The sequence below is a fragment of the Eleginops maclovinus genome, chromosome 1, assembly GCF_036324505.1.
Source record: "Eleginops maclovinus isolate JMC-PN-2008 ecotype Puerto Natales chromosome 1, JC_Emac_rtc_rv5, whole genome shotgun sequence".
Taxonomy (NCBI): Eukaryota; Metazoa; Chordata; class Actinopteri; order Perciformes; family Eleginopidae; genus Eleginops; species Eleginops maclovinus.
This window is the reverse complement of record NC_086349.1, coordinates 20,146,807-20,159,982: the sequence shown is the minus strand read 5'-3', so window position 1 is coordinate 20,159,982 and position 13,176 is coordinate 20,146,807. Positions and strand designations below refer to the sequence as shown.

At 39.7% G+C, this 13,176-nt stretch overlaps 2 protein-coding genes across 4 annotated transcripts in view; one reads left to right on the top strand and one right to left on the bottom strand.

Annotated features, from left to right (window-relative positions):
- Positions 1-586: 586 nt before the first annotated feature.
- Positions 587-5,668, top strand: LOC134867812 (transcription factor-like 5 protein). Of its 2 annotated transcripts, none has more exons than XM_063888648.1 (7): positions 587-699; positions 1,916-2,483; positions 2,581-2,707; positions 2,810-2,972; positions 3,073-3,205; positions 3,403-3,544; positions 3,999-5,668. In XM_063888648.1, the coding sequence occupies exons 2-7, from the start codon at positions 1,924-1,926 to the stop codon at positions 4,122-4,124; spliced, it is 1,251 nt and encodes a 416-aa protein (XP_063744718.1). In that variant the 5' UTR covers positions 587-699; positions 1,916-1,923; the 3' UTR covers positions 4,125-5,668. The 2 variants fall into 2 exon arrangements, with proteins under 2 accessions (XP_063744718.1, XP_063744709.1); XM_063888639.1 differs by lacking the exon at positions 587-699 and adding an exon at positions 961-1,162.
- The window catches only part of col9a3 (collagen, type IX, alpha 3), a 16,168-nt gene continuing 7,764 nt past the window's right edge, over positions 4,773-13,176 (bottom strand). For both annotated transcript variants that reach the window (XM_063888539.1, XM_063888549.1), the window contains exons 9-32: positions 13,002-13,055; positions 12,771-12,812; positions 12,610-12,666; positions 12,445-12,498; positions 12,038-12,091; positions 11,827-11,880; positions 11,655-11,708; positions 11,478-11,531; positions 11,346-11,399; positions 11,205-11,258; positions 11,047-11,100; positions 10,874-10,918; positions 10,737-10,790; positions 10,550-10,603; positions 9,840-9,893; positions 9,664-9,735; positions 8,731-8,766; positions 8,528-8,572; positions 8,147-8,179; positions 7,249-7,395; positions 7,089-7,143; positions 6,810-6,992; positions 6,334-6,411; positions 4,773-5,934 (exon numbers count right to left, since the gene is read on the bottom strand). In XM_063888539.1, the coding sequence (XP_063744609.1) occupies positions 5,750-5,934; positions 6,334-6,411; positions 6,810-6,992; positions 7,089-7,143; positions 7,249-7,395; positions 8,147-8,179; positions 8,528-8,572; positions 8,731-8,766; positions 9,664-9,735; positions 9,840-9,893; positions 10,550-10,603; positions 10,737-10,790; positions 10,874-10,918; positions 11,047-11,100; positions 11,205-11,258; positions 11,346-11,399; positions 11,478-11,531; positions 11,655-11,708; positions 11,827-11,880; positions 12,038-12,091; positions 12,445-12,498; positions 12,610-12,666; positions 12,771-12,812; positions 13,002-13,055 (1,626 nt within the window). In that variant the 3' untranslated portion in view covers positions 4,773-5,749. The remainder of the gene's footprint in view (positions 5,935-6,333; positions 6,412-6,809; positions 6,993-7,088; positions 7,144-7,248; positions 7,396-8,146; positions 8,180-8,527; positions 8,573-8,730; positions 8,767-9,663; positions 9,736-9,839; positions 9,894-10,549; positions 10,604-10,736; positions 10,791-10,873; positions 10,919-11,046; positions 11,101-11,204; positions 11,259-11,345; positions 11,400-11,477; positions 11,532-11,654; positions 11,709-11,826; positions 11,881-12,037; positions 12,092-12,444; positions 12,499-12,609; positions 12,667-12,770; positions 12,813-13,001; positions 13,056-13,176) is intronic.

Sequence of the window (13,176 nt, the reverse complement as noted above, 5' to 3'; positions counted from 1 at the left end):
TAAAGTAACTAAGTATTCTTATTCTTATTCTTTATTAGGATCCCCATTAGCACTAGCATAAGCGTTGGCTATTCTTCCTGGGGTCCTCACACACACACACACACACACACACACAGAACAAACATTAAACAAAACTAAAAGCAAAATAGAACAACTCATTTCATCATATGAACAATGGTATATGAAGGGAAACAAAAATGGTCATCACATTTTAGCCATCATCACAAGGCCAAACCACAGTTACATTTTACTCTGTAATGCTCATATAATGTTTTAGCAACCTTTTAAAATGTACTTGAGAATTTTCCTGAATTATGTGGACTGGTAAAGAGTTCCAGCTGACCATGGCTCTGTACATGACTGTTTTCTGTCTGATATTTGATGTAGATGTAGGTAATACGAACCTTCGATTTACTCAAGTACTGTACTTAAGTTCAATTTTGATACTTGTTTACATGAATACTCCCATTGTATGCTAATTTGTACTTCTACCCACTACAATTTAGAGGTAAATCTACTTTTGGTACCTTAAGAAAAATGTGGTGCTAATTTTGTCGTTTTTTATTTGAGTAGCATTTTGAACGCAGGGCTCTTACTTATGGAGTCCCTCTGGTACTATTGTACTGTTACTCAAGTACAAGATCTGAGTTCTTCTCCCACCTCTGACTACTATTCGGAAGCTTACTGCAGATTTTTGGGGTATGTAGAAAGCTTGGAAATATTGCCACTCGCATAGCCTAATTTACAGTAGACTTGGGGCTCGTAGGCTACTATTACTTATTTTATTGGTTCATGTTCATTTCTTTAGGCAACATAGCTGGACAAAACTTCACGATAACTAATGTTACAAATATTTTGAAAGTGTAAGAGTGCAATAATTGCCACCTTGACATGTTTAGTAGCATAATGGACTGGAAACACTAGGCCGACCGTAACTGGTGTTCAAAGCAATAAAGACAAGTGAATGTACTTAAATTACTTTGCATCAATGCTTGTACAACATTGGATTATAGCCATTATAGCACTACGAATATTGACACCGTTTTTTCCATCCGTAAAACATATGATAAATAAAAATACATAAACCGAGGCTTCAGCCGTGACAGCTCAGCCTCACAACGAGGTCGGTAGCCTACTAGCCAGCGTCCATCTGTCAATTAAAGTAAGTAAAGACCCAATAATAAGGCAAATATAGTTGAATAATATGTTCTAGCTCGTTTTACACTTAAAGACCAGGTAGTGGACTTTTAAACGTGTTAGTAATGATTTATCGTTGTACCGGGATAGGCCTACGTCTTTTCAAATGTAACGTTAGCCTACAGCCAACGTCTTTTCAAATGTAATGTTAGCTTACTAGCTTAAAGTTCCTCGTTCGCTAATTTAATGTCACGGAGTAATTGACTGTTGGCAACGGACATTTTTTCCACCATTGTTAGCTTGAAGTTGTAGATTAGCTGTTAAATGTCAGTATTTTCAACGTTAATTTGTGTACGCTACAATTTCCTTTCTTATAAATAACGTTAATACTCTGGACAAGGCCGCTTACAGGGATTACTACATTAAGTGAAGGTCGGTTAATAAGAATATAATAATAATAATAATAATAATAATAATAATAATAATAATAATAATAATAATAACAATAAGCTTCATTTGTATGGTACCTTTTTATACAAGAATCGCAGTCCTAAGTGCTTGACAGTAGAGAATTAAAATCTCATGAAATATACATAAAATTAGCATAGAATTGAAAGAAAACCAAATTAATCTAAATTTAAGATAATATAACAGTACATTAAAAGGAAGATAGTGCAAATATAATTGAAATTGTGATTACCATGGACTGTAGCTACTATTAAAAGCCTGTCCTTGTATAACTGAACGTTTTTTGTTCTGCTCTTTATCCCAACTCTAGAGTGAAGTATGTCTTCCCTCCATGTATCACCTTCATCCAGAGAACACACCTTTGACCCTGTTGGGGAGATTTTGAGCGAAAGTGAATGTTTGACACATGACCATGGGCCCATGTTGGGACCTGAGCTTGGCCTGATGGAGTTGTCAGAGGTTGAATATACACACTTTCAGCATCTTATCCAGGCACATGTGGAGGCACACATTACCCCTTCAGATTTGCCTTATGCCAAGTCCCATCCAAGTGCTACAGTGATGGTTAAAGACACCACTGGATCCATAGCACTATCCCCCTTAGCAGCCACTCAAGCTATTGACCTATCGACTTCAACTGATGACCACAGTCTGGTGATGCCAGGAGAAAAGACTCCAGCTTCTTATGGAGAAGTCCCAGGTTTTGTGCTGGCCAGAGTCAGAGGTGAAGACAGCCAGAGTGAACCTTACTCTAACAGCAGCACATTTTCACAGAACAGATCCATATCTGCGGCTAGAGTTTGTTTGGAGAAGAGGTTTAACACCATGTCTGCTAACACCCCAAGATATCAAGATATCAAGTCAGCAGTTCTTAGCAAGTAAGCATTCCTATTAATGTGTATTACTTTGCGTTAGTTAACATAACCCCATGATGCTAAATATAATGGAATTTACAAACTCTTTGTTGTGATTCAGTTTTTTGACAATGCTGCAGCAGTCTGCTGAGGCTCAAGATGCAGTCAAACACCCTCAAATGCGGTTTGATGTTTCCAGCCCATTTGTTGGGGGTGAATTTACCCCGATCAACAACATGTCTGAACAAGTATGACATTTTTAAAAATCAAAATGCAATTAACTACAGTTTTAAGGGCATCATAGGCAGACTTCATTGTTCAATATGTTCTTCTTCCTGTTTTGATCTCAGGTGATTGGCCATATTCCTCACATGATTGAACCTAACAAGCACCAGGGTTTAATCATCCCGAAGAGTTTCTCGATTAATTTTTGCTGTGAGAGAGTTGGTACAAAATCTCAGTTCACCGATGGCTGCAACTTAACAGAGGACCAGCTGTTGTTGAACATAGAAAGTAATAATCAGCACTCTTATCCTTGTCTTGTCAAACAAATGTTGTTTCTGTTCTTGTTTCTGTTCTATTTAAATCTTATACACTGCCATGTTTTCCATAGATGATGGAAAGGTTGCGTCGACTGATCCAGATTCTGCCGGAAAATCAGGGAGCAGCACCAGGAAAAAAGCTCAACCTCATATGTCGCATATCCAGCGCAGGGAGCGACACAACATTAAGGAGAGGGAACGCAGGTGAGCAGCCATAACCAAAAGCTGAAAGTTACCTGCACCTTCAGCAATTTGTGATGTGGTTTAATGGAATATCATTTTAAAGATGTATATGCCTAACTTAGCTTTCACTACAGGATGTGTCCTGAAAAAATCATATACCTTAAAAAAGGTTATTAAAGTTTGAGAGATAATAAACGTTTGTATTGTCTTCTGCACAGGAAGAGGATCCGTTTGTACTGTGATGAGCTGAACATGCTGGTGCCATTCTGTGAGTCAGATACGGACAAGGTCACCACCCTGCAGTGGACCACTGCCTTCCTTAAATACATCAATAAAACATATGGAGACACCTTTCAAGCGGTACGTTTGTGTTGCGATAAAACATTGATTCATGTAAAGCATAGCTTTATTCATTGGCTTGATATAACTTAGAGTTCAAATCTTACTCTTCTGAGTTTTAGGTATAAAAATTAGCTTTATTATCTAGTTTTGTAGTCTCTGTCATACAGCCTACATTTTCCTTATATGACATAAGCCTGTTACCTTGACCTTGCTTGCTTTAGTGATGTTTGCAATGTGACTTATAGATGGATTTTCTGTAATAAAGCACATACATATACAAATGCTTTGTTGTTAAGAACAGGCCAGTTGTCATTTATATGGACAGAGAATAACAACTTATTCATCAAAAATGAATAAAATGAGGTACCCGGCTGGATGAGTAGTAGAATGTTAAACCAGCACGGTCCCTTTTGGAAAGCTCTACTATTTGTACTCTCTCTCATTAACCAATGTGCTACTCTTCCCCCAACAGGAGTTTCAGAGGGCTTTCACGGATGGGAAAGAACACTTTCTGAAATCCAGTCCTTGTTCAGGCAACGACCCGATCCGCCGGCAGATGGACACGCTGCTGAGCATCCCTCTTGCGGTAGAGCAATGACCCTTCCCATACTCATCTAAAACATCAGCCAGACCTTTGAGATTAATTCAACATTCAAGCTATGGTTGTGCCATCAGTTCTGGCTATGAGTTAGGTCAATTTGTTTTAAACAACAAAAAGCATCCTTTTGAGAGGAGCTCTTTCTCTGCTGCATCACAATGGTTGAGATGGGGAAAGGTTTCCAGTCCCAGAACTTGTGACGCTCAATCAGAAAAACCACACTGCATCAGGATGCTATATGAATTATTTTTTCCAACTTGAGAGCCAACATTTGTAAAAAAGCTTTTCATGTCACACACAGGGGGCACTGTTTCCCTTTGCAAACAGCAGATAGCGCTGTATTGACTAGATTTCAGCCCAAGCTTTAACTATCCGTGCAACTTTTTATACACTTTATTCAAGTGTAGTTCATTTTTATGGAATTAATTTCAATTGGAAAAATGTTCATAGTGTATATTCAGTTCAGTTTTCTTGTTGACATACATTTGTTATTTAATCATATATGTAAGTGTAAATGCACTTACATTCTTTCTTTTGCATATTATTTAAAGTATATTTTGTAAATTAATGGGATTACTTGATTTCCATTGTGTTAGCATATTACTCTGACATGCAGACTGTTCATTTGATATGTAGAGAAGAGTAATCTTTTACTGAAAAGTGGCTTTATTTGTTCTTTCTCACAACATGTCGCTGTAGCATCTTACTGTACATACAACAGTCACCCACAAATAATAAATAGTATTTAAGGTCATGTATATTTAATAGTTACAGCACCGGTAGTACATAGTGGATGTGGTCATTGTTGATTAGCCCCAAAAAAAGACTGCTCCTAAGGTTCTTAAATTTATTTTACAATGTCTGATTTATGCATCCACAAGTATTGTTGTTTTTGATTCTCAAATCTAGAGAATCAACTTCACATGTCATTTAAAAATACAAACAAAGAAGCTGTAGAAAAAAAAAAACAAGACTATCAAAAGGTAAACGTTTTTGCATTAATCTACACAATTTCTGGGCACCTGGGTATTTGTGTTTTTTATTCCTTTTACAATACATACAAGGCTCCTTGACAGAAGCTTTTTGCCTCTGCCGCCTATTTCCATATTTTACATGTTAGCTTGTATGTTGAGGTAACACCTGTGATTGACATTAATGGGCAATGATACATGCACATTCACTTCAGAGCCAGTCACTGTTGTTTTAGAGTCATCTGCAGAAAAATGTTAACCAAGGTAATGGGGGCATGGAAATAGCATGTACAACGTTTTTATACACAAAAGGACTCTTCGTTCTCTTCCAGTTGTCAAGTCTTGTTATGTGATACTGTAGTATTTGGAGCACTGCTGTTGTTCTCTTGGACTCTTCTTGGCCTCTGTCCACTTCGTTTCTGGATGTTATCTTGATGTTTTTGTCTCTCAGTTGCTCTGGTTTTCATCTCACTCCTCGGATGTTCTTCCACTCCTCTCAAAATATCACACCTGTTTGATGTTACTCTTCCCATCTTGTGATAAAGGTATTTTAATAAAGAGGACATTTTTGTCTCCACTTTCTTCTTTCATTCCTCCCTCCCCTCTCTTGTCACCCTTCCTCCTCAAGGTGGATGGCATTAGGTTTCAGGATGTTTAATGGTTTTTGGGGTTGGAGGATTTTCCAGCGACTGATGCTCCCTGGCAGGCTGATGTGTCACAGATTCCAGGTGTTCCCTGGTGCCCAGTCCTACCTACCCTGCCTGACTCTCCAGGCTCTCCTGGATCTCCTGGAGATCCATCACGCCCATCTTTGACAATTCCAGCTACTCCAGGAACACCTGTGGACAGCATAGAAGGAATGAGACGGAGACAACCAGACTTAAGATACGTAACCGACTTAATATGGCTACTGTAGTTTAAAAAAGAATAACAATTACGTAGCCTGGGAAGGAGGGTCATATTTGGATAAAAAAACTCAGATTTCCCAAGAGGAAACTTGCAAAGTGAAGTGATGGGGTTCCCTAACAAAACATCCCACCATTATCTCACAGATTTGTTCTTATTTGATTTCAATGCCAAAATAGACTCACATTGTCTTCAATAAAAAGCACTGGTGTCGCTAATCCCATTTATGATGACTGTTCCATTTGTGCCAGTAAATGATTCTGCATTTACTGACTTTAATTTGAGCGTAAGCTACAATTAAACATTAGATTGTACTGTTTAAAGCCACATACCTTGGTATCCTTGGTCTCCAGTTGGTCCATCAATAGCTTTACCAAGTGTTCCCTTATCACCATGCTCACCAACAGCACCTGAAGTGAAAACAGAACACTTTAATCAATGCTGTAAAGTAACTACGTGCATTTGCTCAAGTACTGTTCTTCCTTTGAGTACTTTCCTTTTACACATTTAATCTGTAATTCAGAAATGTACTTTTTATTCCTCTTCATTTATTTGAAAAGAGTATTCATTTCTAATTGTGAGCAGTTCCATTAAGGGGGATTGGCCCTTTAGAATGATCGAATGGTTTCATTGAATAACTGTTCACGGCCCACAGACAATTATCCCGCAAAACATCAATAAGCAGAGCAACTTCAAAACCATATGCCCATTCGGTTGCCGTTTTCTTTTCCTTTCCCATGAATCATCTCGTGACCCCTCAGGTATATCTTGTGATACTTGATTCCATACTGGTTTTAATGTTTCATACCTCTGGGACCTGGGTCTCCAAGCTCTCCTGGCAGGCCTCTGTACCCTGGGGGTCCACGGGAACCTGGGTGCCCGATAGAGCCAGTATCTCCTGGCTCTCCTACAGGTCCTGCAGGTCCGGGGCGACCCACCATCCCAGGGGACAGGGGTCTTCTAAGGTTAGCCGCCAGCTGAGCAATCTGGTCTGCATGATAGAAAACACCATAGGGTTGATTAAACACTTTAGATTTTATCCAACACTCGAGTAAATCACAGAAAAAGTTTAATTAAGAAGTCTCACCATCGATCATTGAGCCACACAGCTCTCTGATGTGCTGCTCACTTGACAGTTTACCCTGAAACACAAGTAAGTAACCCATGTTTTCAGGCAGTTCATTGAAAAAAATGTGTATGTGTCAATCAGTCAGAAGCTCCTTGAAGATTTATAAAAAAACACTCACGGGTACACCTGTCTTTCCGGCAATTCCAGGCAGACCCTGCTCCCCTTGGAAGCCCATGAATCCTGTTTTCCCTGGAGGCCCTCTTGCTCCGAGCTCTCCTTGTGGACCAGTCACTCCCTTAGGTCCAAGTTCACCCCGCTTTCCTGACTATAATCACAGAGTATTATCCGTAAATAACACAGTACATTTAGCAAAAATAAAGAAATCAATTTCTTCCAAAGTTGAGCTAAAAACATCCATAAGCCTCTGATTTGATCGTTTAATAAACACAATCCAAGGAGCACACGTGTTGAGACAATGCGGGGGCGGATCAATATGGCGTCTTGTTGATTGATGATTGCACCGACGAGCACGGCAAACAGTAAATGAGACTATGAGAGTGAGGCTCATCAGTACTGTGTCTCTAATTACATAAATTGTGCTGCACTTAATGTGACTCGTCTCTCCCTTGTGGCGGTAGAACAGGGAACAGGCCAATAAAGCTAAAGCAACAATACCTATCTCTAATTAATCCTATTAAACCTGGAATGTGAAGCAGAAGCATGTGCACAACTCGACAAGTGGGCAACAGCTCGGAGCTGGGCTCCATTTTAATGTTTAGTGAGGGAGCAGACACAGAGGGAATTTGGAAACAAACTTGTGCTGCTAATTACACCCACACACAATATTTAAACTAACTAAGGTTTGTGCTAATACAAGTTCAGCTACTTCTCTAAAATCTGTTAAAGTGATCAGGTCCATGTAGGTGTACAAAACACAAGTAACAAAAAAGAAATTCAAAACACTTTTTGTCCCTGGGTAATTCTTAAAGACAGAGTAGAACAGCAACAGTTACAAAAAATATAAAAAGATGAACATATAATTAAGCAGAAAGATGTATAACATTGATGTCGCTCACCTCTCCTTTTTGTCCAACTGGGCCAAAAGGACCCTGAAAATAGAGAAATTCTGTGTGTTTATTTAAACTCAGGTGGAATGGCTTTACATTATTGAGCATTAGACAGCAAACAAACAGCAGAAAAACTAAAAACCTTTCCCAGGAAAACCACTAGACCAAAAACCATTAGGTACTTCCTAAACAAGTAAATCAATATATATAGAATAAGTGAAAGGAGACTCATATAAAGACTTTAAAATATATACGTTTAATGTGTTTGCTCCAGCTGAACCAATTCTGTAACTGATAGCTACCTGACAAAGAAACGTGTATCTTGGACATTTACTCTGTGTGTTTGGATTCTGATTGAACAGTGGAAATTAGGAAAAAAAAAATACTTACAGGTTCCCCGTTCTCTCCTGGCAAACCGTCACTTCCTGCCACACCCTAAAGAGAACACAACAGATAACTCAAATGTTGTTGTATTTCTTCGTTTGCGTTTTCTTTAATATTGTAAAACTTGACCAAGAAACGTCTAATCTCTTGGGCGGATAATACAGGCGGCCTTTTTATACTTAAGCTTTAACCCTGACTTCAATATTTACCATGTCTCCTTTAGCTCCAGAAGCACCAACTGGACCCTAAAAGGTTGAAAAAGGAGAGAGGGAGAGAATAAATGAGAGCCATGTCGAGATATTTGTAGAAGCTGGCTGTGCAGAAGGAAGGGGGATGAAGGGAAGTAAGGTGGGCTCGAAGAGGGGAACCAGGAGCGGCATAAAGACAGGCTTTGTTCTGTCCTCAGATTCTGAACAGGAGGCCTTTTTGTGTTTGAGTTTCTCCTGGCTGCAGTCTGAGTTCATACCACTAAGACTGAGGAGGGGATGACCTGGGTATTGACATACAGTACCTGGATAGTTACATATCTGTCTGCGTTTGCATTTAGATTTGCTGGGGTGCAGAGACGTTTGATTTTATGTCTGTCTAATTTGGCTTTTTAATGTAGATTTCTTTTAGGGATTTTACCTGATGTGTTAGAGCTGGAACTATTAGTTAATTGACGACTGAAAAAATAGTCAAAAATATGTCAACATTTTGGGAGTGTTGGAAAAAATTGTGAAAATGCAGTTGAATATATATATAGCCTGATAAAGACCTAGAGTTAATGCACATTGTTTGGTTATATTTCCTATATTCTTGTAGAATAAATGCATAATATAATTTCCCCTGAAGATGCACGGCTCTGTTTTTCCCATAGTTGTCTGGATCATCAGAAAGATGTTTATTTTTTTTGAATTTGTTCTTGATTTCTTGGTCTTCTATGATAGCGGACTAATAATCTCTGGGACATTACAAAAGATGTGTTATGTTTAAAACATATTAAGCACAAATGTTATTCAAGAAAATAAATATTGGTAATAAAGGCGGGAGTATATTTTTAGTACTATAATAAAGTCGCAGCCATTTTCGTTAACATGGATTACATTACATGACGTTAAACCCTGGGGCACATTTCATATCGTCACACACGTCAAACTCACCCTTTCGCCAAACTCTCCACGGATTCCTGTTGGACCTGGAAGACCGGGATCGCCCAGGGATCCGCTTACCCCCTGTAGTTCATGAAAGAAACACACAGACACACAAACACACACAGCCAGTGAGTTTACCAAAAAATAAATAACCTGACAATAGTTGGTAATGTCGTACAACTGACCTGGAAACCTTTCACTCCCTGGGATCCAATGTTTCCCACTGGTCCAATTCCTCCCTGTTGGACACAGATATAGTCTAGCTATCAAACTAGGAAGAGCTTACAGTAATAAAACAAACTGGATATTGATTTTATTCAGAGAGTCAGAACTAAAAAACATTGGTATAAAGGTTGAGGACGACATGATTCATTATGCAGTGCAGTGTTTGAGAGAAGTGTAATTCCCATGTTGTTTTATCTCATTTTTTCCCTCGCCACAGGGCTTGATGGGAAAAACAATGACCTTCCTGTTTATAAATTCCTCCCTTATGAATACCTGCTCTCATCACTGGCCCTTCATTACTAACTTAGCAAGCCACTGTATCAGCCGCAGTGGAATATCATTAACTCTGAAGGGCAGTAGTTTCTTATCCTGCTTTTCTACTTTTATCTCAGACTGTATGCTGCTATGCATTGTGGCCTAAGACTGATGCTCTTTACATAAATGCTGGTTATAAGGACAGTGCACTTTGAAATGTTGTAAAGTCTGTAAATTGGTTGATTTTAGCAGACCATCTGTGCAGCAGTAAGTCTAATCAATTGGCTTCCAAATGAGGCAAAATATTATTTATAAATTCCATGTAGTAGATGCTTATGAATTATTTCTAGCTAAATAAGCAGAGCAGCAATTTGACAACAATACACCTTAGTCTGTAGTGTGGACATTAACTTACAGCCACTCCTCTGGGTCCTGATAACCCCCTCTCTCCTGGGATGCCGATGTCACCCTAAAGGAGAGGACAGATGGTGTGGACTGGTCAGGAAGGCTTAGAGTCCAAATGCAACATTGTGGGGTTAAATGACATGTCAAAGAGACTGTGACCTGATAATACCCCCCAAAAAAGCCCATCAGATACATACAGGAATACCTGGCTCTCCAGAGGGTCCTGTCTCACCGATTTTCCCTGGATCACCCTGATGAAAAAGAAGGAAGAAATTAAAATTGCATGGTTCTCTAATCAGTTTAAAGTCTGTTTCGACTTTGTTTTTATACTCACAACTCCTCCTTTAGACCCCTTTGTTCCAGCCTTTCCTTGAAGACCCTGGAACAGAAGAATAAAGAGGCTTTAATCCAACCACTACTTAGACTTAGATAACTGACTGTGCATTTAAATGATTTCCTTTATTTTAATTTGACAGGAAACACCCAAGTCTATTTCAAAATACTCACAGGAAGTCCATTTGGTCCTTTCTCTCCAACAACCCCATGGCGACCAGCATCACCCTATCAGCACAGACAACACTGACATCAGCTTCACTCACACAATCACTTAAATTAACTCAACAAATTTAAACCAAAAAGCATAACGAGATACGAGAGCAACTTACCTTCTCGCCATCTAATCCTTGCGTACCATCTTTGCCATCTCTGCCAGGAATACCCTGTAGAAAACATCAAATATGATCCTCGTGTTACTGAGAGGTGGTGTATATTAAACATGTATAATTTATAGACAGAGTTACACCTACAGGCTCTCCTTTGGGTCCGGATCCCCCAGGGCCTCCTTTGGGACCAATTTTACCCTGTTGAAAGATACATTAACGTGTCATTTATACTTCTTTGTATATAATCGTGAAGCTTAATTAAAGTCTTCTTCTTACAATTTCTCCTTTGGGTCCTCTGAATCCCTGTGGTCCCCTTTCTCCGGCGTCACCCTGGAGACATCAGATGAAACACACACAGCTATTCATTGATGGGACCAGCCGTGTATCCTGGCTGTTAATTATCACCAAAGACTTTTTTTGTTTCAGATGTGCTACAAACAAGGAGAGACTCACTGTCTTTCCAATGACGCCGACAATGCCATGTTTTCCTCGGAAACCAGGCAGGCCCTAGAGACAAAGATAAGTCAAAGGAATCCAACTGTAAGTACACATATGTTAGGTGGCTGCATTGTGGCGGATAAGAAGCTGAATGAAGACGCAGTGGTCATTCTATAAGATAACTTACTCTGTCTCCTACAGATCCCATTGTGCCTTGTAAACCTCGGAGACCACGTGGACCCTGAAACACATCGTCAGAGGCACTTTAAAACATCATAAACAAATCAGATAGTTTCTCAAAACTGCGTTGGACAGCAGTACTTTCTGATGGACCAAACTTCTATGTGGGTAACACGTGAAAAGTGACGCAAGTTGTGAATCATCTTTATGTAACTCACCTGAAGACCCACAGTCCCAGGAATACCTGGTGGGCCAGATGGTCCAGCGTCACCCTAGAGACAGAGAGGAAAGTTAGGATAAGTTGTTTAGTAACAACAAGGGCTCTCGTTTAGCACAGACCTTTGCCAAGGCCATGCCCTAAATGTTAATGTTAACTAATGTGAAACATAATTTCTGTAACAACCCCATGATTAGGATTAAATTCAAATCAAGCAAGCTTTTTTTTTCTCCCGTAATCCTGTCGGGAAACGGACAAACAGACCGAATCAAAACAAAAACCTGACCTCCTGAGCAGACGTAGGAAAAACTATGAAACAAATATTGTGCACACGGTTATTTCAATTGTTGTATTAACTATATACTGAAAGCAGCCAAAAAAGATATATTTGTAGCACAATGAACTCACCTTCTCTCCATTTTTCCCAAGCTCTCCCTTGTCACCTTTATGCCCCGTGTGACCCTACAAGAGCAGAATAGAATACAGACATGATGAGTGTGCATGAGGACATGTGTTGTGAGGCTGCAGCATGACAACAAATCAAACAGGAACCATAACAGAAAGTGTATTTACCTTGAATCCTGGCATACCAGAAGGACCAGAGGGACCAGAGGGGCAGATAGCAGGGCACTGCAGAGGACAGAGATGACACAGTAAGCACCTTAACTCATCCTATGCATCTTCAGCTTGCTCTCATTATGATGCTCTCACAGGTGCATGATTGAAAAGCTTACCAGAAGGTCACCGCTAAGATCCTGAAGAGTACCGGGAAAACCCTGAAAAGAGGGAGGATTAACAACCCACATTAACATTTGAAAAATGTTGACACATCCCTGCCTCCCTGAAGCACAGCCATTCATTCCAAATTGGGAAGGATCTTGTGAAACAGCAAACAGCAGGTTATCAGAGTCAATGACCACAGCAGCAGCACCAGTGAGCAAGTATTAAATGATAGCTGCACTTACTGGTGGTCCATCAGGGCCAGGGGGTCCGGGAAGTCCTGGAAGACCTTCAGGACCCTGAGAAACAGATAGATAGCACCAAGATTATTAACCCTAACCCATCTTCAGCTTAATTTAAAACAAGTGATGTGAACTTTCAGCTTTTCATTTATCCATATCACAGCTGGGAAAGGTCACC